This window comes from Caenorhabditis elegans, chromosome X (genome assembly GCF_000002985.6).
Source record: "Caenorhabditis elegans chromosome X".
Taxonomy (NCBI): Eukaryota; Metazoa; Nematoda; class Chromadorea; order Rhabditida; family Rhabditidae; genus Caenorhabditis; species Caenorhabditis elegans.
In genome coordinates this window covers 12,462,016-12,485,025 of record NC_003284.9, presented here as the reverse complement: position 1 = coordinate 12,485,025, position 23,010 = coordinate 12,462,016, and the positions used below count along the sequence as shown (strand labels likewise).

At 38.0% G+C, this 23,010-nt stretch overlaps 5 protein-coding genes and 4 non-coding genes across 10 annotated transcripts; 5 read left to right on the top strand and 4 right to left on the bottom strand.

Annotated features, from left to right (window-relative positions):
* Positions 1-121: 121 nt before the first annotated feature.
* atf-6 (Transcription factor atf-6 homolog) lies at positions 122-4,078 on the bottom strand (the record flags this gene model as incomplete). Its single annotated transcript, NM_077693.7, has 10 exons — positions 122-840; positions 1,575-1,791; positions 2,024-2,254; positions 2,304-2,389; positions 2,436-2,675; positions 2,724-2,900; positions 2,951-3,121; positions 3,170-3,445; positions 3,738-3,929; positions 3,986-4,078. The coding sequence occupies 10 exons, from the start codon at positions 4,076-4,078 to the stop codon at positions 754-756; spliced, it is 1,770 nt and encodes a 589-aa protein (NP_510094.1). The 3' UTR covers positions 122-753.
* A 3,506-nt stretch (positions 4,079-7,584) lies between these two features.
* On the top strand, positions 7,585-9,475 carry F45E6.1 (Serpentine Receptor, class Z; the record flags this gene model as incomplete). The annotated part of the gene is made up of 6 exons (NM_077692.3): positions 7,585-7,716; positions 7,770-7,917; positions 7,962-8,091; positions 8,144-8,234; positions 8,279-8,425; positions 9,104-9,475. The coding sequence occupies 6 exons, from the start codon at positions 7,585-7,587 to the stop codon at positions 9,365-9,367; spliced, it is 912 nt and encodes a 303-aa protein (NP_510093.2). The 3' UTR covers positions 9,368-9,475.
* Positions 9,476-9,677: 202 nt separating this feature from the next.
* myo-2 (Myosin-2) lies at positions 9,678-16,965 on the bottom strand. Its single transcript, NM_077691.5, has 12 exons — positions 16,815-16,965; positions 16,576-16,704; positions 16,379-16,519; positions 15,855-16,329; positions 15,618-15,799; positions 15,410-15,569; positions 13,858-15,149; positions 11,269-13,805; positions 11,072-11,222; positions 10,734-11,024; positions 10,267-10,548; positions 9,678-10,220 (listed from the first exon to the last, which is right to left on the bottom strand). Exons 1-12 carry the CDS (start codon positions 16,875-16,877, stop codon positions 10,080-10,082), a joined length of 5,844 nt encoding a protein of 1,947 aa, NP_510092.2. The 5' UTR covers positions 16,878-16,965; the 3' UTR covers positions 9,678-10,079.
* Positions 16,966-17,076: 111 nt separating this feature from the next.
* Positions 17,077-17,214, top strand: T18D3.13. The gene has a single exon (NR_072277.1). It is a non-coding gene; the product is annotated as an Unclassified non-coding RNA T18D3.13 (non-coding RNA).
* On the bottom strand, positions 17,090-17,445 carry T18D3.14. The gene has a single exon (NR_072275.1). It is a non-coding gene; the product is annotated as an Unclassified non-coding RNA T18D3.14 (non-coding RNA).
* On the top strand, positions 17,284-17,445 carry T18D3.10. Its single transcript, NR_072276.1, has one exon. It is a non-coding gene; the product is annotated as an Unclassified non-coding RNA T18D3.10 (non-coding RNA).
* A 663-nt stretch (positions 17,446-18,108) lies between these two features.
* cdf-2 (Cation efflux protein cytoplasmic domain-containing protein) lies at positions 18,109-20,386 on the top strand (the record flags this gene model as incomplete). Of its 2 annotated transcripts, NM_077690.4 has the most annotated exons (8): positions 18,109-18,283; positions 18,390-18,502; positions 18,570-18,779; positions 18,827-18,980; positions 19,251-19,434; positions 19,516-19,621; positions 19,933-20,039; positions 20,084-20,386. In NM_077690.4, 8 exons carry the CDS (start codon positions 18,249-18,251, stop codon positions 20,255-20,257), a joined length of 1,083 nt encoding a protein of 360 aa, NP_510091.2. The 2 variants fall into 2 exon arrangements, with proteins under 2 accessions (NP_510091.2, NP_001300381.1); NM_001313452.1 differs by lacking the exons at positions 18,109-18,283; positions 18,390-18,502; positions 18,570-18,779; ... (1 more) ...; positions 19,251-19,434; positions 19,516-19,621 and having other exon boundaries at positions 20,031-20,039; positions 20,084-20,257.
* A 195-nt stretch (positions 20,387-20,581) lies between these two features.
* On the bottom strand, positions 20,582-21,222 carry T18D3.5 (uncharacterized protein). The gene is made up of 3 exons (NM_077689.3): positions 21,114-21,222; positions 20,890-20,998; positions 20,582-20,840 (listed from the first exon to the last, which is right to left on the bottom strand). Exons 1-3 carry the CDS (start codon positions 21,206-21,208, stop codon positions 20,649-20,651), a joined length of 396 nt encoding a protein of 131 aa, NP_510090.1. The 5' UTR covers positions 21,209-21,222; the 3' UTR covers positions 20,582-20,648.
* A 1,121-nt stretch (positions 21,223-22,343) lies between these two features.
* On the top strand, positions 22,344-22,428 carry T18D3.11. The gene has a single exon (NR_072274.1). It is a non-coding gene; the product is annotated as an Unclassified non-coding RNA T18D3.11 (non-coding RNA).
* Positions 22,429-23,010: the final 582 nt, after the last annotated feature.

The following is a 23,010-nucleotide window of genomic DNA, read 5'->3' as shown; positions in this document are numbered from 1 at the left end:
AGGTTTTAAAAAAAAAAGAAAGGAGGAGAAAAGACAACATAGGTAGAAACAAACGGAAAATAACAAAGCTAGTAGAAAAACCAGTGCAGGTAAACATAGAACCCAATTTTTCGTTTGAAACTAATATTTTGAACCCTTCATTTAGATAATTATTGACAAGAAAAATGCAAAAATCCCAGATAATTAGGCACTTATAATTAGAATTTGAATAGAAAAAGGAACATCAAACTATATAAATTAAGACCCCGAGATTAATAAAGTGACTTTCAAAATAAAACATATCATGAAAGATGAATATCATCAATGGTGGTGTAACTGAATGACTATGTTATGAGAATTGGGTGATTTCAACTAGAACTTGGTGAGACAATGACTGGCATATTTTGTATGGAGTTTTGTGGTTGATAAAATTCTGAAAAACTGGTAAAATGATGAGAAAACGAATGGTAATTAATATACAATACATATGTGTTGGAATAGGAATAAGACTGAGATAAGAGAGTTTGAGAGAAATAAAGACAATCGAAAAAGACCGGAATATGATTGATGTAAAGTGAGAGACGCAGCGAAAACGGGTACAACAAAAAGAGGTTGATCGGTGACCGGCGATTTCAGAAATGCATAATGAATATTTAACATAAAAGATTGATAAAAACGAATCAAAAGAAGAAAGGTAAAGTGGGTGAATAAAAAAGGCACGGAAATTGAGAAAAGTGGGAATATAATAAGCGTAGTTGTTGATCAATATCAGTATCACGGCATCAAATATGAAAGTTGCTTGTTGGAAAGTGTCAATTGGCCAGTCCCTGTCACTTCACAATCAACTCGAAGAAGAGTATACTGAAAATTGAACTCAATAAAACTGAAGTGAACCTACATATGAATCTAGCTAAAAGCTGCACATATTACGAAACTGGTTTAAAAATTGCAGCTGTTGAACACATGCCGAGTAAAACCTATCCGTTAAATCTCACGCAGGCAAGCACAAGCAATATTCCTACATGATATCTCAGAGTTGTAAAATCAATTTTTAAACTGGTTGAATAAATTTTATTTTATTAACTGCAACTTGTAAAAGCTTGGAATTATTCAACAGTTTTAGAGCTCTACTTTGGTAATTTTTTTTGTCAAAATTCTGGCAATTCAAAATTAAACATATAAAGTTACAGTTAATACTCTATAGATCCATAGAATGAAAGAAACCGTTAATCCAAAAATCAAAAAAAAAATTTCAAAGTCTCTCTTTCTAATAACGATGCAACGTAACACTAGTGACATTTTTGATAATATCTACACAAATATAACTGCTCCTACTACTTGAACGTTCAAATTGATTTTAAAAAAACTACAATCAACCAATGGCTGTGATCAATTCATTTCTAAATCTCAAATTAAAGTCACTGTAAAAAATAACTCGCATTGAACGTCAGGAAACTTACAGAGACATGAGAATTTTGCAATTAATATATTTTTTCTGATACTGAAGGCAAATTTGACAGTTGTGAAATCAATGCCTACAGTTTAACAAAAATATTTTTTTTTACTAATCATATTTTTTTGAACTCCCTAGTTACCTGATCTTGGAGAGTTCCATTCATTGGAACACTAGGCAGGAGCAACGATAGTTTGGGAACCGAGTTTGCTCCTTTAATCAATGAAGGCAGAAGCACGTAGTCTTGAAGTGTCATAATGTACAGTGTATCTCCCTTTTGGCGAACAATTGAAGCGATTTTGTCAATATCTTGTCGTTTACGTTGAATTTTCTCGTTATCCAGTTGAATATTGTTTCCGCTTTAAATTAATTATTATTTACATGTTATTGAAATAGTTTTGTTGTTTGCTGCTGGAATTGCAAATGCATTTGAATAATTTTCAATTGGTCCGACTTCTTCGTTTGCAATTACGGTCATGTCATCTCAATACAAAGTGAACAAAGTAAAACATGAACTCGAAGTTCGATTACGTCGGTAGTGTGCCCATTCGTGTCATTATGAATTTTAAATTAAAGAAAAAGTCTACTTACGTCTTCAGTAGATCCAACTGCTTCCATGTACGTTCCCGAGATCTGAGCGCCGCTTGCTCTGATTTCTTTTGAACCGCCAATGTCTGTGGTCCATAAACTGAGGCTGGTTTTACTTTCTGTGCGTAGTTGAACTTTCGCATTGCTTCCTTATTTAATAGTCCTCCCGAAAACTTCATTGGAACATTATCAAATGAATGTACTTGTACCCAGCGCTCAATGTCGTTGTTTACTCTGAAAAGAGTAGTCAGTTATAAAAATTGTTCATTTTCAAGTCCCTCACCTTATTGTCTCTGTGGCGTTTAGTTTGTACATATCACAATCATTTTGAGTGGAGTTCGGATAGTTGTGGATTGGTTGTTGAGTAGGCTAAACTTTTATAAGAGATTTTTAAATATTAAGCTCGTACACATACAATTTTTGCAACAGGAGCACTATCTTCATACGTGATGACTCTTCCGTGGCGAGCAACCATAGAAGTTTCGTTGGAAATTGCCATGATTTGATTGTTTATATTCAAATTGTTATCGACATTAAATGGAGAGATGACTGCAAAAAGTCCGAACATCATTAGTACTGAACCAGCAGCAATAATTCTTTTTTTCTTCTGATTTCTTCCAAAGGGTTGTGGAACTTCGACAACTGGCTCTTCGTGCTGAAAATGTATTTTAAAATGTTAAAATTTTTATGAGTTCAGAACTACTTCAAAAAACGCAAGGCGTTGCTTCAAAGCGGCATTCTCAGTTCTTAGAATCTCGTTTTCTTGAAGCAGTTCCTGAAGGTTCATTTTCATATGTTCATCGGCTTCCTTCTTGCGCATGCGAGAGGCTTGGGCGTACATTCGGTTCCGAATTTTTCGATTTTGCTCGGAAGTAAAAACCTGGAAATTGTAAAGTCATGAATTTAAATATGTTTTGAAGATAAGCTCACTTGTGGTTCTGCTTTGATATCTACTGTCGGAGCAATTGGAACGTATCTTGGCTCTTCGGACACTTGTCGAACCAGCGGACCACTTTTTGGTTGCATATGAATTTCTTGAACCGGCTCATTGTAATACATTTGCTTGATTTGGCGTTGCGTAGCTTGTGAAGGAGATGGCATCTGAAAAAAATTCGAATAAACTATTTTACTTGACGTTCAATCGCTCACCAAGGGCTGAACAACTCGGTATGTTTGTTGCTGACTGCCGGGTGATTCCTTGACGCGGTATACTTTCTGGATTGGTCTGCTGACAATACGTTTCACAGGCTGTGACTGTTTGGGGAGAATTGTGATAATTCGTTTTTGTTGCATGGGCAAATGCTTGGCCGGTTCTTCTCTGAGGTATCTTGCGTTCATGAATTCATTGGTGGGCTCGGCAATCACTTCGTCGTCCTGATATGGAGAGCCAAATTGTTGCTCAAAATTCTCGAATGGACTGCGACTCTGCAAAACAAACGACTAAGTATGATATTGATAGATTAGGATTTTGTAGTTGATATTAAATTTTGAACAAGATTTTGTGTAGTATCCGTACCCCGAAATTAAAAGTAAAGTAATTCTGTAGGAAAATTTTGTCTTCGTGCTAAGTTTTCATGGTAGGAGCAAACATCATACACACAACAACTTGCATGTAAGGTTGTTTAAAATAAAACACATTTCCATTAAACAATAGAGTGTAAACGATCCGTTTCGACAAACATTTTTAACGAGTTTTGTGCGAAAAAAAACAACTTACTTGAAAGCCAAAATCCCACATTTCCTGGTCATTTTCTGTGAAGTTTGCACAACTCAACGGTGGAGAGCTATCCGACGAAGAATCTCCTAAACTCCCGCCGTCTCTTGAGCGAAATCCAGCATTCTGATCACTGAAACCAAACGAAGAGGAAGAGGTCGATTCTTGTGATTCGTCGGTCCCGTAAAGTAGGCTCTGAAAATCGATATTTTGTATTAGTGGTCCTTTCAAGACACAGAAAGAAAACTCACGTCCAACTCTAGCTGGTCAAATTGCGGCGGAAAATTTGGGTTATGCAGGAGATCATCAAAGTTTGATTCATGAACCGTATTGTCAAAGTTCATCTGAAATTTAAAAAGTTTTTGAAATACAGTGTTAGAGAAAAAAAAGAGAAGAATAGGTTTCTAAAGACAAATAATCCTAAAACTCAATCACATTTTTAGAAACTGGTAAGATTAAAAAAAAAATCTTAGATATATCTCAATAGCAAGAAACGAAAATCAGGTAGATGAAAGAAGTGACCATGAAAAAAGGAGGGCAAGACGATTAAGGATAGCATCCAATGAAATATCAACGGAGCGCGTTTGCACACGACCCCGGCTGGCACACTGCCAGTACGCCGGTCAAACGACCGGAGAGGCAAGGGGGGGGGGGGCAGAGTCAGAGAAAAAGAGTCCCCGGCACAGTGACAGTGAGAAGGCCACCACAGTAGATGAGGACGAGGTGGCGCTCTCGCAGTGTTTGTTCTGTCGCAGAATTTTTGTTGCGGAGGAAGAGGAGTGGGCAAGCGAAAATGGAAGACGGACAAAAAATGGAAAGTGGGTCACTAAAAGTATAGTAGTAAGGTAATAAACGGGGAAGGGATAGCGGCTATATTACTTTACGATCTTATTTTATAAACCAAATAAAGAAACCACTAATTAAAGCAAAAATTCATAGAAAAAAAAATGATATACTGTATTTTCTCTACTTGTCTTTAGTTTTTATTTCGGTTGTGCATAATTTTATCAGTCATTGACTAATACTGTTTGCCTTCTTTTCTAAAGCTCAACAGACGAACATCCACTGGGTTTGAAAAAAAGACCAAACCAAATTTAAGTTTTAAATTTCAATAATATGCAGAGAAAATTCTACAATATAATAGATTGTCCTGTGACTGTAGTTGTATTAGAGAAAATATTGGGTTTCCTAATAGTTTAGCATTGACTTGTTGACAGGCGAGCAATACTTTGTGGAATATTTGTTTTGTAAACTTTTTTGTTTTTAGGGTAAAGTCAATTTTCGAAGTTAAAATGGCCATTGAAATTCCTAATGGAAAAACATTCATATTTTTAGTTGGCGTCAAATCAGTTTCACAAAAATAATTCTTGCAATTTATATTAATCTTACACCCCTACAATTTGATGGAAAATTAGTACGGTAGTAAGGTAGGCGATATTGCAATGTTTGTATGTATACAATTTAATTTTCAAATACAAAATTCGATAACCGCGCAACTACACTAATAAGAAATCTCTAAATACTTTGAAAAATAACTTTTTAGTGAACCCCAAGTATTTTTTCCGACAATTTTCTTCAAATATTAAACAATGTCTTCTAGAAAACCAAACCAATAAAAAGCAAATCATGAGAAATTTTTTTCCAAGAAAGGAACACTTTCAAATAATATCGACGACGAAAACTTTTATTGTGTATACTCTTGCAAGTGGCTTTGAAAGTTCTGGTATTTCTTCACATCACACTTTGATTTGTTAGTACATAAAAGCTAACATTTCTTGTCAAAACTGTTCCAAAAGTAAAAGTATCAACAAGAATGATCTTATAAACAATACACAAGAAATATGAACCTCTGTTGATTAAATTTACCCCGCAGTGAAAAACAAACACTTTGCATTAGTATACACAAAAAGAACGAGTGGAAAAAAAACGACGTGACGTGTAGCATAGTAGCACCAAATGGAACCGCACTTCATTTGAATAAAATAAAAGTGCAAGTGAACACTTTTTGGCTAGGACTACACTAATCGTCGTCGAGAACGGCCGGGGGATGCTAAGTGTGTTACTATGGCATTGAATTATGTACGAGGACCAATGTGCACTTGTGTGTGCTTTTGGGCAATCCAAGCAGCGATTCATAAAATAAATTGTGTGGGGTGGAAAGTGGGCGATGCTTTGTGAAATAAAAAAAATTAAATTGAAAGCTAGTGATGACCTTTCAAATTCAGAAGCTTCAACCATAAAAAGTGATTAAACATGATGCTATGGAATAATATAACTGGTGAAGCTACTACAATAAAATGTTAAAAAATAAAAAAAAGTACTTGAAGGATATAACGCGAGTTGCTGTGAAAAAAATGTCTTCCCTTTTTTAGGGGAAAAACATTTGTAAAATCTTCATCGTTTTCACTATTAAAAAAATATTTTAAGTGAAAAAATTATTTTGAAAAATGAATGTTGCTCAAAATTTAAACTTAAACTGGAAAACAATTGGTTATACTTTTAAAAAATATTTTCATAAAACCGTCCTATCATTATAGAAAACACGTGAAAGGACAATTCTGATACTACCTGAAACATAAAGTGCTTGTTATCGAATACCCTCTCCTCTGTTAATATTTAAAGAGTAACGTTGTTAATTTTATTGTTATCAGCAAGTGTATTCATCATAACAGGGTATTTATAACATATGAAACAGGGCATACAATTCATATTGTTAGTGCAAACGAGAAAGAAAATAAAGCAGGAAAACGGGGGGACGCAAACAAATTTGAACAACTGTTGAATATAATAGATTAAACTAGTAATATGTGTATCTATCGTAGAAGTCAATTTCCGGCAAAATCGGTCTAAAGCTTTATTGAAAAAATGCACTCATATGTTTAGCATTTTAAAAAATCTAATATCTCTGGTAACGGCTCTCTAATTAGATATGTTATAATTCCAATTCCATGTCAAAAATGAACGTTATTTTAGTTTTCTAGAAGCTTTTGCAGAGTTTTAGTTACATTAGTTTTTGTTTCAAGTATTGGTTTTCAACTTCTAAAACGCATTTTTTAACGGCTGACAAAATACTAGAATATTCGAAAAAGTTTATATCCAACAGTTGCAACCGATAGGTTGGCAAAAAGGCAGTTTTAAACAATCAATTGAATCTAACATTGCCGTGGAATAAAAATTTTTGTTGCTCTTTATATCACTTTTTAATTTAGTTGAAAGCCTTCCATGCTGATTCGAACAAATCGTCATGTTTCAAAAACTCCAAGTTCAAAACTTCATATCACTTTAAAACGGTTTGCGAATTATAGTTTTTTTTTACATGAAAATGTGTTTTTTGGTTAAGACTGTGCATTAGAAACAAACATAGTTTCGATTATCACTTCTTATTTTGGTTTCACTTAGATTCTCTTCAAAATGTTGCATTGGCGAGATTTTTTTTTTTAATAATTTTTATCCGTTTGACAGAAAACATTAAATGCAAAGAGCATGTTCTGATATTTCTATTGCACCAACGCAAATAAAAATGTATGAAAGAATGTCTGTCTTCATTGTTCAGGACCTTTCTGAATTTCGGTAATTAGAACCTTCGCGTTTTTGCATTGCCTTGCTATCAATATGTTCATTAGATATTTTTATGCACTAGCATTAATTTTCAATAACCTTTTAACTTACTACGTCAAATGTCCTTACAAAACGGGACAGGTGAAATCTAGAATAAGTAGATGTATTTGAACAAGGCTTTGAAACGTAACAGGCTGATCAAGTCTTTGCTCCAAAATTGCAATCTGATATTTGACAATCACAAAACATTTGTGGTTCTTACACTCCCTTGGTAGTTTAATCACTCTTGGATATGAGTTCTAGCAACTCAAGTGCTCAGCAAGATGCTGAGCATGAATTAGATTTCACAGTTTCATGTATTGGTGTTGTACCATTTGTTTTAGTCGTCTGGTTGTACTACATGACAAAAAGGACTGACGACAAAGTGAGTTTAGCATTATTCTGCGTTAGTACATTTTTAATAAGGTGCACTTTTAGAGATCATATTATGCGATTCATTTCAATCTGGTGACATTAAGCTCTGTTCACATTGTTGGATCGTTTATAGTTTTGATGATACTTTTGATAATAAGAGTAACCGACGGGTTCACTGGAAAATCTGAATGGATTCGTTTTTTATACAAGCGTAAGCTAAAGTTATAAATTTAAATGTACAGAAATTGTTTACAGTGTTCACAAATTTACTAATTCATGGATCTCTAATTGTTGCAACAATATTTTACTACCTTATCTTCATTTCCTCCATGCAAAGATTCATGCTTCTTACTATTGAAAAACTCGGAAGAAAGCTGATGACGGGGTAATTACTGATGAAACATGTCAAAAAAATTTAACATATCTAAACTTTGCAGAGCCAGATTGACATTCAACATGACAATGTTGTACTTTGTTGCAATCATTTCTGCAATTAACAAAATATTTGCTTCAAACAAGATTCCATGGGTGAGAATTTTTCGATATACTCTGAATACTATGATAGTTTTTAGCTTGAGATGATCACGATGGTTTTGTCTCTTATTATGCTTTTGCTGAGCATCATAATAATACGCCACATCGATAAAAGATCCAGATCGGGGATGTCTGCGCACGTTACTGTATTGCTGCAAACAGTGCCAATTGCTATTTTACTAATGGTCAGTTTTTTAGTCTTACCGAGCAATTTATGTTTTGACGTGCATAATTATGATACCTAGAAGAGGAATGTTTTTTATCATGCTGAAAATTATCTTTCTAATGGCCAAAAAATGTTGCGGAATTGTTCGTCCAGAAACCTGCTTTGTTTTTTCTTAGGGCTTTGCCTTAGCTAAATTCATAATTTCTGCAATGTTGAAAAATTAATTAAAGTCAATAAATGGAAGGTGTTCTTTGTACATACGAGATGCTCATTTCATATTTTATTTAAAAATGCGCTCTATCAAATTTCAAATTTGTTTCATTAACAATGACATCAAACGTTTAGAAATCTGAAAGTTTTATTGTGTTTTTACAATTTTTTTTAAATAATTTACAGTTTTTTGTTAGGTTCTCTTCAATATACCTTTGACTTTAGAAAAACAGTCCGCATTTTTTATAGGTTTACACTCGACTTGAATTATAGTTTTACCTGCTTTATTAGAGAAAACTTATGCCAATTTCAATTTTTTTACTAGCTCTAAAAACTGTTTTCTATTTCCAGATAGTTATCAAAATGTTGCTCAGTTTGTGATTGTGTCGTAGTCTGCAGCTGAAACTGAGTTCATTTCTAAATCAGACACGCACTGTGATAGATTAGAAACTAAACCAGGCAACACAAACAAATGCTAAATTTGCAGGTCTTCACAGTTGCAAAGTTTTATGTGTTGACAAGTGGACAAACGAACATCAATCTCATCACATTCCAGTCGTTCATGACGTTTTCTATATCATTCATGACACCTATATTTTTGATCATTGGTAGTCTCAACAAACGAAAAGTGGCTGTTGCTATCTTAACATGTCAACGCGGCACACGAATTATTGGAGGAGAAGTTTATACAGCGGAAAGGTCTCCTGCAACAATGTCTCATGTTGTCAGTATGGTGCCAACAAGGATTTGATATTTTTTTTATGAACGCATTAAAATCACAAAGTGTAAATATGTTTGAATTTTTCTTGTAAAATATGTGGTTCAACCATTATTAGATATTTTTAATAAAGTTTATTTTTTGATATTCTTGTGACACGAAACGTTAGTTTCAAAGCTGAAAATAATATTAAACTAGCTGACAGGATCTCCCTGGTTAACTGTTCGAGGACAACTGGGAAACTTTTACAAACTTACAACATGGTTCAGACAAGTTTAAAAATTTAAGTTTGAGAATCAACGGGACTTTTTCTTTTTTCGTTTTTTTTAATTGTGTATGCTTTGAAGATTTTCAAATTTATTCTAGTTTCAATAAAAACAGTAATATAATTGAGTGGGAGTTTTTTTGCTGTGATGTTTTTGGTGTTATTTACAGTGATCTTCTTCTAAATAGAAAATCAATGGTTTATTGATCAAAAATATTGAGAAGTGTCGAATCAATTGAAGCATTGAAGGACAAATTTCCACTATCCTACAAATCCGATGCGTAAAAATTATTAAACAAAGTGAAAAAAATGCATTTGAAGAAAAAAAACAACAGAGAAGGTGTTGATGGGCTTTTATTGTGACACGTTGAATGTGTATGTGTTACTGTGCAGTGGTAGGTTTGGGGGACGTAGGGGAAGAGAAACGGGTAAAGAGATTGAAAGAAAAGAGAGAAACGAGATGGAATTAGAGCAGTTGATCTACTTTTGCTCGGCGTTGGCGCGTGTTCGGCTTCGGATTCTGACAAGACATTGCTCAGCGGAATCGGCTCTCTCTTCAGCGGTTTCAAGGGAAAGTTGGACGGTTCTGTACTTGCTAAGATGGCTGTTAGCTTGCTCCTCCTGAAATAATATTTACAATTGAAATTTTATCGACTATGAAACATACAGCTTCCTCGAGTTGCTTCTTCTGGAGCTTGAGCTTGGCTGTGAGTTTCTCAACTAATTCTTGGAGCTTATCGTAGTTCTTCTTGTCCTCAGCAACCTGGAACTCGAACTCGCGGACCTTGCGGTCAGCACGAGCAAGGGTCTTGGATGCTTCTCCGGCGCGACGGCTCTCGGTTTCCAAGTCACTCTGGAAGGCTTTCAGACGTTGCTCAGCCTTCTGGATTGCCTTGGCTCCTCCCTTCATGACAGCTGCCTCAGCGGCGTCGGCACGCTCTTGGAGATCCTGTAAGATGGATTGGATGAAAGATATAACTGATCGTTTTTTTTCTATTTACACAATCTTTAAATCTGTGACGCGCAAAAGGATAAGTAGTTGCGACGGTGGGAAAAGATGCACACTCTAAAACAAACAAATATCGCTTTTACACTGAACGGCCAAAAAACTGCGAATTCTTAAAGCGAACATACCTTGACAGCGCTTTCAAGTTGTTTCTTGAATCTCTCAAGTTGTTGAGATTGCTCTTGCTCGTGGCGGAGGTCCTCAGCAAGTTTGGCGGCGTCGCTGGCAGCACGACGTCCACGGTCTTCGGATGCGGAAAGTTCAGTGTGGGCCTCAGCGATGTCGCTGTTGAGAAGGGCAATTTCGTTGTCGAGTTGGCTCTTGGCAGCAGCGAGGGCAACATTTTGGGAGTTGAGTTCGTTGTTATGCTCTTGATGTTCCTTCACCGAGCTTTCGACAACACGACGGGCACGCTCAAGCTGAAAAAAATCACATACAAGGGGATTTTCCGAAACAAAATTCTTACAGCCTCAAGCTTAACAATAAGCTCTTCTTGCTCCTGTTTGGCAACAGCGAGTTTTCTCTCGGCAGCCAAAAGGTGCTCACGGAATTCTTCGCGTCTCTTTTGTTCCTCATCCACGGTTTGTTGAAGCTCGCGGATTTGGTCCAAGTAGCGTCTGAATGAAAAAGTTGGTGTACACAAAAAAAAAACTTATAAATTACCTGATATTCTTCTGGGCATCTTCGTTCGCTTTGTTCGCATGGTCGAGGGCGATCTCCAGCTCGTTGATATCGGCTTCCAACTTCTTCTTGACACGGAAAAGCTCTGACTTGGCCTTGGTCTCGGAGTCCAAAGTAGCTTGGATGCTGTCGATGGTTTGTTGGTGAACCTTGCGGTGGTTCTCGAATTCCTCCTCCTTCTCGGCGATTCTCTTCTCAATTTCAGCACGGATTTGGGAAACCTCGATCTGGCAACGGAGAGCCTTGCTTTCCTCAGATTCGAGGGCAGCTTCAGCCTCGTCCAATCCACGTTGAAGTTCTTCCTTCTCCATTTCCAAACGACGAAGGTTCTTGGAGAGAGCGTGGGTAGCACGTCCTCCCTCGGAAAGTGATTCGGTGAGGTCACGGGTCTCGTCGCTGAGAGATTTGTTCTCGCGACGAAGTCCTTCAACTTGATCAGCCAAGGTATCGTGCTGTCCACGGAGTTTGTGAGCTTCTCCGGAAAGTTGACGAGCATCGCGTTGAGCTCCGTCCAACTCGAGGTAGAGGTCATCGACCTTCTTCTTCCATTCATCAATAACCTTATCAAATGCCTTTTGCTTCTTCTCCAATGAAGAGACAGCTTGGGCATGGTGCTCAGCCTCCAGACGGTTGGCATCAGCTTCAGCTGTCAAGCGGCTGCGAGCATTCTCGAGTGCGACAATCTTGGCGTTGCAGGCATCAAGAGCATCTTGGATCTCCGAAGTCTTCTGGTTTTGGCGTTTCTTGACCTCATCGAACTCGTCGGCTCCAATGAGTCCCTCGGTCTCGAACTTAGTTCTCCATTGATCGAGTTCAACGGAAGCCTTGGAAAGTTGACGAGAAGCCTCGTTCTTTCCAGCGACTTCGTCTTCGATGGATTCCTTGAGCTGTTCAAGCTCACGAGCCAAGTTCTTCGACAAATTGGAAAGATTTTGTCTCTCGCGGGATTCCTCCTCGGCCTGTCTCTTGGCATGATCCAATTCGTTGGAGAATTGGAGTTTGAGGCGGTTGGCAGCTTGGATCTTGGCCTCCAATTCTTCGACTTGGCGGGCCAAATCGGAGTTCTCGGAGTTGAGGCGTCCCTTTGAGGAGACGAAATCTTGAAGCTGGCGGGATTGTTCGTCAGCCTTGAGACGAAGCTCAAGAAGTCTGACCTCGTATCCCTTGGCAATTCTCTCCTGGTCAGCGCGGAGCTTGGCTTCTTGGTCAAGAGCAGCAGAGGACTCATCGAACTCGCGTTGCATATGTCCTTTCTCCTTCTCAATTCTTCCCTTTTGCTTTTGAAGTTGCTCGATTTGATCGGAAAGCTCTTGAATAGCATCTGATCCCTTCTTCTTGAGAACAGTGAGTTGCTCTCCGAATTTAAGTCCAGACTCTTCAAGATCACGACGGAGCTTGGTAAGCTCAGCATCCTTCTTTTTTCCGAGCTCAATTTGGGCAGCGGTGGCACGGGCTTGGTCTTCGAGTTGCTCGGTGAGCTCATCGTACTCAGCCTGTTGGTCGGCTCTCGAGCGATCAGCACGTTGGCGAGCATCCTTCTCATCGGCAAGTTGATCATGAAGATCCTTGACTCTAGCCTCGTCTTGCTGAATTCCCTTTTGGAGTTTAGCAACAGCAGCTTGCTCGTCTTCGAGTTTCATTCCCAAGGTGTGCAATTCGGTTTCCTTGCGTCTCAAAGCATTTTCGGCATCGCTCTTTGACTTGTTGAGCTCTTCCAAGGTTTCTTGAGCAATCTTGAGCTCTCCTTCGGCCTTTCTCTTATTCTTGTCCATATCAGCACGGTTTCTCTTCTCGCGCTCCATGGTCTGCTCGGAGTCTTCAAGAGATTGCATGAGTTTAGCCTTGAGCTTGTTGGCTGCCAAGTTTTGTTCCTCAGCAGCTTGGAGATCCTCGGTGAGTTTCTTGTTCTGCTCTTCTTGGTTCTTGCGCTCCTTGTTAAGCTTAGAGATGTTCTCGTCCTGTTGTCTCATTTCATCTTGAAGAGCACGAATCTGGTGCTCCTTGGCATTCTTCTCGGCCTCAACCTTTCTCAATGAGAGGTCAACATCTTGGCAGTTCTTCTTCAAGTCAGCGCATTCGGCCTCGACAAGCTTCTTTTGCTTGTTGATTTCAACGGCACGAGCTTCTTCAACTTCGAGCTTCTTGCTGGCATCGGCAAGCTTTCCTTCGAGGGCAACCTTCTGCTCATTCATGGCGGTCATTCTTTCCTCAACTTCGCGGGTGCTTCCCTTGCTAGCCTCCAATTGCGCCAAGAGGTCAGCCGTCTCTTTGTTGAGACGTTCCGCACCCTCTTGGAGTTGGCGCTTCTTCTCCTCCTCTTGCACCACAGTGTCCTTAAGAGTAGCTACAGTCTCTTGAAGCTTCTCATATTGAGCTTCGATCTTTCCAGAGTTAACGAGTGGCTTGACTTTGCCGTAAAGCTTGAACCACACCCAGGTGCGGAGCTCAGCCCAGCTGCGAATGTTTCTTTGAATGATCTTAAGAGCTGTGATCTTTTCAACACGGCGCTTGCGCTCAATCTGTAATAAAAAATCATTATTTGAACATTTTTGTATTATTAAATAGACATACTGTTTGGTAGTACCAACGGATTTGAGCTTGAAGTCCGGTGATGAGTTGAGCAAGGCTCTGGTCACGCAAGTCTTCCAAGTGGGCGACAATTCCGGCCTTGAAGAAGACCTTGGTGAGACCAACTCTAAAGTTCTCTTCTTCGAGCTTCTTCTCTTTGACCAAACGAGCAAGCATAAGAGCGGATCCCTTTTTGGCATCAGTCTTTCCAATGATAGACTCATCGGCAGCAAGAAGAGCGTAACGCTGAACAAAGTCTGGATGGAGGGTTCTGTTGGGGAATCCCTTTCTGCAAATTCTGATTCCTTCCAACACTCCGTTACAGGTGAGCTGATTAAGCACAAGTCCGGCATCAATAACTCCTGAAGCCTTCTTCTCGTTTGGAATAATACAACGGATGAAATGTGGGTGAGTAGAGTGAAGCATAGTCATCAACTTGTTGAGAGATTCTCTGTAGAGCATAGAAACAGTCATGAACGATCCAGACTTTCCCTTCTTCTTTGCACCAGCAGTTCCCTTGGCGGCAGCGGCAGCGGCCTCTTCCTGGGTGGTGTAATCTTGCCAGACCTCAACAATAAGAGCGTGCTCCTTGGAAGCCTTCATAACGGTGACAACGGTGTCGTTAAGAGGATCCTTGTTCTTCTCAAGCCAGTTCAAGCAGTTGTAACGGACAGTTCCAGCGTAGTGCCGCATGGCAAAGTGAGCCTCGGCTTGTTTTCCCTTTGGTGGTTTTGGCTTCTCGAAGTTTGGATGCTTGCCCAAATGTTGATCAATAAGCTTTTGGGCTAAGGTCAAATCAGTAGCCTTTGGAACGATGCATTCTTCATCAAGCATAGCAATGATACCAAGTGGCTTCTCAATGAGTTCAATACAGGCTTGCAAATCGAGACCGAAATCGATGAAGGTCCACTGGATACCTTCACGAGCGTACTCTTCTTGTTCAAGAACGAACATGTGATGGTTGAAGAATTGTTGAAGCTTCTCATTTACGAAGTTAATCCAAAGCTGTTCGAAAGAGTTGAAGTCGAAGATTTCGAATCCGGCAATATCAAGCACACCGATGAAGTGATCACGAGAGATTCCCTTCTGATCAAGAGTTTGGTTACATTTCTTGACGAGCCAGTTGAAGATTCTGGAGTAGAGTCCCTTAGCCATAGCTCCGACGGCCCAGTTGACCTGCTCGATGTTCTGTCCCTTGTTCACCCATTCGTTTCCGACCTTGACACGTGGACGAGTCAAAGCCTTCAAGAACTCCTCCGAGTCAATTCCGAAGCACTTAGCGGCTCTTTCAGCATCTGCAAAGAATTTGTGATAATAACGTATGCTATGTTATGTTATCCTATGTAGTGTTGGAATTTTGAAACATTTTTTTAAAATCATTGTCATAGGCAAAAAGTGAAGAGTCGATGGGGATGAGTAGGTAAACTTTAAACCCCGCCGCTAAATCCACTCTATATGCCTGTCCCGCTCATCCCACGCTCTCATGAGATCTTAAGTAAATAGAAGGAAAGTTTCCAAGAATCCAAAAATCTACTGCTTCCCGTTTCTAACTTACCATCTGTGCCATCTGGCTCGGCCTGCTCTTCACGTGGACGTTGCTTGAACTTCATGTTACCCATGTGCATCATGGCGGCAACCAATCGGTAGCACTCCATCTTTTCAGTTGGGGTAAACTTGAGGATATCAAAGGCCTCATCGGTCAACTGATGCTCTTCCTACAAGAAAACAATATCTGCATTTCGTCATGTTTTGATCAGTATTACCTTGTCATTGATACCATCAATGATCAACTCAGCTTGAGCGATGAACCAGTAGTCCTTGACTGGCTTGTTAAGAAGGAGGTCCTTTTTAAGGTTTGGCAAGTAATCGGAGAAGACTTGGTAGAAAATGTGGTAACAACGCTCTCCTGGAGCTTGACGGATCACACGTGACTTTTCAAGAAGATCTGGAAAATTTTTAAATATATACAGGTCAAACATTCGAAATGATTTCAAACTTACAATGTTCAATATCGCAAGAAGCGACACGTCCTTGCTTGGAGAAGTGAATACGGATGAACTTTCCGAAACGGGAGGAGTTATTGTTACGGACAGTCTTGGCATTACCGAAAGCCTCGAGAACTGGATTGGTTTGGACAATCTGGTCCTCAAGTGTGACTTTCTTCTTGTTCTTGTCTTCTTCGGTGGCGGCCTTCTTGGCTCCGAAGGTCTCTTGTTGAGCAGCACCGACAGCGGCAAAGTAAGAGATAACCTTTTTTGTGTTCTCAGTCTTTCCTGCACCAGATTCTCCGGTAATGAGCATAGACTGGTTTTCGTGGTTTTGAAGCATGTTTCTGTAGGCTTCGTCAGAGACGGCGAACAAGTGAGGTGGCATTTCGGTACGGCGCTTGCCCATGAACATGCGGGCAACGGAATCGGTATAAATTGGGAGACGTTTGTATGGGTTGATGACAACACAGAAAAGACCCGAATAAGTCTAAAAGAAAATATGTTAAATCATAAAACTATAACAACAAAGTTCTTACATAGATGAGCATAGCAGCATAACGAGCTTTCAAGTTGTACAATACGGAAGCATCGTTAAGGAAAGTCAGGTTAGACATGTCTTCGGTTTTCTCGAATTTTGGTGGATTCATCTCTTGGACAACATCCTTTTTGACAGTCTTCTACAGAAAAAAGCAACATAATAATTGACAAATAAGTGGTTTTAAAATTCACTTACCTCGGCTCCCTGTCCAATGGACACAGTTACATTATCTCCAGCGGTTTTAGTGATGACACCCTCAATGTATCCGTCTTCCGAATCTGGGATCCAGACGTTCTTCTTGGAGTCATATGCGCGGGATTGATCCTTTAAAAATGGAAGTAAAAAAGTGAAAATTTATAAAGATGATTTTTTTTTTTAAACTAAGCAAGCTTATAACATTCTTTAGACAAAAAAACCATGCTTTATAAAAGTACCTGGAGCATCTCCTCGCGACTGCGGCGAAGGTACTTCCATCCTGGGTCGTTTTCGTAATCCATTTCTGTGTCTGACGATCGAGGGTTAAAATGAAAAGTGGTGGAGAGAAGTCAACCGCTCGGTGGGATGCGCGAGCCTGGAGATAACTTTGATTTTCGGCGAGCCCTTCTTTTTCCCTGGGTGGGTGGATTGGGAGGCGGGGATATCCAATTGTAATTCTAGGTAGCTGAAAAGTGTCTGCACACTGTTCTCTAACCATCGACGCAGGAAAAGTCTCTTTCTCAAGTGCAAATAGCAAAAATCTTCTTTCTTCCCCCCCATCTTCCGAGCAAGGCGCCCCCACGGATAGTTGCTCGCTGGCGGTAGGGAGCGAAGAGAGCAGAGAACCTCAACGGGATAGTGGGGATACGAGAAAAGAAACGGCATTTTAGGTTAACTAAAGATAGTGAAGAAGCCGGCTCAATGCAGAGAGGCAGACATCCGACGGCAAACAACGAGAGAATTTTATCCAGAACAATGAGTACAGTGTGTGCGCGCAAAGTGCTCTTCCTGCCATTTTGCTACTCTTATCCACACAACCACTTTAGCGATTACCAACCTATCTTGAGACTTATCTTTATTTTCTCTTCTTTTGCCGACGAAACGGGAGAGAGGGGCAAAAAATGAAGAATCGGGGGCACTGATTAACACACTTACTTTTTTTTAGGCTGAAGCACACATTGCTGTTCGGGGTGTAAAGTTCAGCAGAATTCAAAGCAAAAGACCACCCGCATCGGTAGTCAATATTGATCTGGAAGATTATTAAAAATTGTCAGAGTGAGCCATATGCATATGAATTTAATTCATACATAACATTTATAAGACAGGAATAAATACCAAAGTGAAGTTATTATTTGGTCGATTATCACTTTAGCATAGTGAAAGTATCCCTCAATGTCTCTACTTGTAAACTCAGTTGATTTACAAACGTTGTTTTATTGATTATAAAATTAGTTTTATGGACATTTAAAGCAAAGGATACTACTCAGATATAAAATGTACGACGTTTTCAATACTTTTACATTTCATTTTTGTTCTTGTAGCTTATGGGGATGTCACAATAAAACGTCCACAGCACAAAACCCACAATGTACAAGGTATAATTATGCTTATCAAAACTCGAATTGCAACCTGGTCAGGAGTAATTATTATTACAGACAGTTACTGTCCACCACCCCCAATTCAAATGCCTCGAGACATGTTCTAGTTTATGATTGATAACACACAACTTCCTTCTCTAAACCTCCGCACGCTATTCAATAATGATAACAGTGCCCATATACAAGTTGCTCCATTTTCTCGTACACTATACACAACACAATTATTCTGCGTCTTCAATTCTATCAAAACAAAATCGATTGGCCTAATCGGTTTCCTTTTCTCCATAATCCATAATGATTTCTGAACGAGCACCACTACTTGAAAATGGGTTAGTTTTGTGATGTAGTTGATGTTCGTTTATATCAGAGTTGTGATTTCCTGTGCTTCTATGACGTATTACCAAAGAAAAAACATGAGATCTTTTTGTATTACAGAGTTCCTCACATTTATAATACAGACGAAGGTAGAAAAACCACAGTCACCTATGATAACTTTCATTGCCACGATGAAGCTGACTCAACAGATTCACATGATAGCAATCGGAGAGGTATTGCTTTTAAAATTTCTGCCAAACTCGAGTCCTAATGAAACCTTCTTCAAACTATTTGTTTCAGCAACGCGAATTTTATGGCTCACCGTCGTGCTCTGCCTATTTTTTATGGTTTGCGAAGTTATTGGTGGTGTTCTCGCGGGCTCACTCGCAATTGTCACAGATGCCGCACACTTGCTCACTGATTTTGCGTCAGTGCTCATTTCGCTGTTTTCTCTGTACATTGCAAGACGGCCACCATCGCAAAAAATGAGCTTTGGGTTTCATAGAGCCGGTGGGTAGTTGGAAGAATTGAGCGACATAGTTTGAAATGAATTTCAGAAGTTTTGGGAGCATTTTTCTCAGTTTTCCTTATTTGGATAGTCACTGGAGTATTAGTTGTTCTCGCAATTATGAGAATTGTCAGCGGAGATTATGAAGTAGAAGGAGGAATTATGGCTTTGACAGCCGCTCTTGGAGTGGTTGTAAACTTGGTGTAAGTGTTTTTATGAAACGAGTCTGATAGCTTTATTAACTGGTATACACTTTTTTACTTCGATTTGAAATCGATATTTGGCATGAACTTTTATCCGGGTGGGAGCCCCAGGAATGTTGACATGTCAGAAAAATGTCTGTCCATGTTATTTTCTTTTAACTAAAAATTAGGCTGTCACGGACTTACGGTTTTCAAAGAAATTTTTTTGAGTTCGAAACAAATCTAATGTGACATATGTATCTTAATTGATATTCAAAATCAAAATTTAAGCATGCTTGCATTGTTGTACTTTGGTGGTCATTCACATTCTCACGGAGGCGGAAGCTCTCATGGTCACTCTCATGGTGGTGGCAACGGCGATAACATCAACGTCCGAGCAGCTTTTATTCACGTTCTGGGAGACCTTTTACAAAGTTTGGGCGTTCTTGTTGCTGCCCTTTTTATCTATTTCCAGGTGAGTGTTTTTTTCTCGGCAAACAATGACGTCTTATCAAATGTTCTGTAATTTTTCAAACACAATGGATCACTGTTTCAGCCGTCTTGGGTTATTATTGATCCAATTTGTACACTTGTTTTCTCGGTTATTGTGCTATGCACCACTATCTACATATTGAGAGATGCTATGATTGTTTTATTGGAAGGTCAGTGATACGTTTCAGTGGCAACAACATTTCTAGCTTTTTAGCGGAGTATCAAAATAATGTTTTTTTATTGAAAAAAAAAATAATTTTAAAAATTTTATTGCCTTGAGATTTCAGCAGTTTTGACAAAAACCTGTTTTTCATTCAAATTAAGCAGATTACTCTTTCCTTGCAAAATTTTCAAAATTTTCGAAAGGCGGGAACAAAAAAAACAAAATTGTTTTATTTTCAAAAATTCAGTTTATAATATTATCTAACTTTTTTGAATTCCCAAAATTCTCGCTGATTTCCATAACTTTTAAAATTTTCAGGTAGACCTAGCAACATTGACTTTGCGAAAGTATTTTCGTCCCTTGAAGATATAGAAGGTGTTAAAAAGGTTCATGACTTGAGAATTTGGAGTTTGACGATGGACAAGGTAGACATGACACTCAAAGCGGATTAACCCAAATTGTTTTCCAGATTGCACTCTCCGTACACTTGGAAATTGACGCCAATAGTCAATCTCAGTCAATTCTACGCGAAACTCGAAAAATGTTGAAACAAACGTATAATGTACATGAGATTACAATTCAAATTGAGGAGTTTGGAGCAAATAGGTCGGATTGCGGAAAGTGCGATTTCCCAACAAAATAAGGAGGGTTATGTGATTACATTTTATTATTGAATGAGATTTTTGAATTTTATTTATGTATTTGTTGTCAATTTTTGTTTGAAAAAAAAATGTTTCGACTCCCTGATAAAACCAATAACAGCACAAAAGATATTCTTGTTCATTCATTCCTGTTTCATTCATTCCAGAATTGCTTAAATTTTATTTTCAGATCATAACCTTTTAGATTTTTGAAAACTAATGATCCAACGTTTTTAAATTATTTCAAATTTTCAAAATTCAAAACATTTTGTAGCTATATATTAGACGTAAAACAAAAACTGCACATGTTCTTTTAACAAAACAAATTCCCTTAGAACAACACTATTTATTAACGTTCCCAACTAAAAACTAAAAAAAAACAAAATCAAATATTCAAGGAATTTTCTCGGAAGGTTTGTTTTCCTCATAATAATCGCAGCATCCATCTGAATCCAGATCTCTTTCATATTTCTCGCAAAGTTTCTGGAACATGTCATTGAAGTCTTTTTCAACACGTTCCAAATGTTTATTAGTTTGTTTCCGACTGAACCGATGAGAAAATTCTCCCTCTGCAACCAACGTGACCTGAAAATATGAGTTGAAATTTTCGATGATACAAAGTGATTCAACAAACCGATTCACCGACGTAAAAGTCGTTCATATGACGTAATGCGAAGCAGAATAAAAGACACAGAATTACAACGAGCCAAACGTCGGAGTTGTCACGAGATGCTTCGTTTTCTCTGGAACAGATTCAAAAATTTATTTATTCGAAAACAATTATGAACATATTGGTTCAAAAGAACATTGACGAAAAGTTAAATGTATAAATGTATTACATTTTATGTAATGAATTACCTAGGGGAGTGCTGCTCATCTTGAGCGTTAGCCAGTGTAATTGAAAGGATTATTATAATAAGCAGGCAGGTGAGACAATTGCACAATTTTCTCATTTCAAATCAACTACCGAGGATATGTGGACAATGCTGAGCTTTCGCCATTTTGACATTTCCGCAAATAGTCTCTGACTGTTTATTTGTTGAAGAAAATAACTGATAGGCAACTGAAGTTAAGCTGTTAATTTTTATAGGCTATAATAAATAGAACTTCGAAAGATGGAATACAAACTTTCAAAAATATGCGGTAAAGCACTTTTTTTAATTGATAAAGTAATTGGTAAACTTAAAAAAACTTACTTCAGGGTTGTCAATATTGGCTGAAGAATATTAACTTTCAATCAGAAAGATGTAAACAGAAGTTGACAAATATTTTGAAATGCAAAATTTATTTATAACAATTTTTACAGTACTCAAAACGAAATTGCAATAAAAAAATAATTTTAAACTAGCTTATTTGATTCCACACCTTAGATGCCCTTCTTGTCAGTGTGCTAAATTTTTTTTGATTACTGCCAGAAGTCTCCCAACAGTTTCGAAGTATTTTTAAAATTTGACATTTTTGTAGATTTAAATCAAAAAATAAATATGATTTTCCAAGTTGTCGTCACTATCTTGTTGGCATTTAGTGAAATAAAACTACCGACAAAAAATATGTTCACGTAAAAATATATAAAAAATCAGAATAACTGATATGTTCAAAAACGTTGGTATTAAAGTTTATTGTGCAAAGTTGTAGTCTATGAAATGTTTGGTGATGTCAAGTTTCGGGAAAAAAACCACCTCCGATTGTTAAGTCTAATAATTTCTAATCAATCAATGTGTAAAATTTAGAAATAATTTATTTCAGAAACTTCATGATTGGCAGATGACGTTGTTACCTTCACTGAGCCCCTTATTCCTACGGTAGGTGCTCGCCACGCCTCTTCACACATCTTCTGCGATTGTTTTCGAGTTATCACCAATTTGACTCCTACACTATTTTCCGCTGTATTGAATAACAAAATATCAGTTTCCATCCCAATCAATACTAAAACTGTGTATCCAGTTTGGTCAGCTTCCGGTCAGTTTTGAACATTCTGTCTTTATTGTCCGCTACCGTCCCCGCTCGTACAACATTTTGTGTTTGTCCACAAATTATTGTGATTGCTCTTGTTGTTGTGCGCCCGTGTAAATGCCAATTTTTGTCTGTGTGACTATAAGAATTGAAGTATACGTACTGCAAAATGGCATCCTGGATTGTAACCAAATAGGGAGGAAGATACAAGAAAATGTATCGAAATATTACATTTTTCTTCCGAGATCATATAAATCGACACATTCATGGTTCGAACAAGTTTATATTCGTTCATCTCTTTCTAGGTTGATGTTAGATTTTCTGCTAGAAATTCTTAAACTACCAAGTGTTAGAAGACTTGTGTGGTTAATACAAACTTTATAGACTCATCCCAACCTTAATTCCAAAAAGCCTAATCGTAAAGTAATGGCTCAGAATTTTTTGATTTTGTAAACTCAAATTCTGAGTCGTCCCTTCTTCTATCCAACTTTTGATCATGAAAAATTATTATGATCTGTTATGATTATACCTGTACCGCGCACAAAATCAGCTTACTAACAGTGTTAAAATGCTCCACAAAACATTTTTAGCATTAAACAGAAAACCTGATTTAGTTATTAAGTATACATTTCATCACCGTTAACAGTAATATTTAAGACGATTTATTATTAAAACAGCAAAGGAAATGAAGGTTACCTTATAAAACTAAACATTCTCATTTTTGTTTTAAAATCAAAGCGTTTTTTTCATAACCTTCTTTGAATTCTTTGTGTTTTTTCAATTCTCAAAAAATCTTTATCAT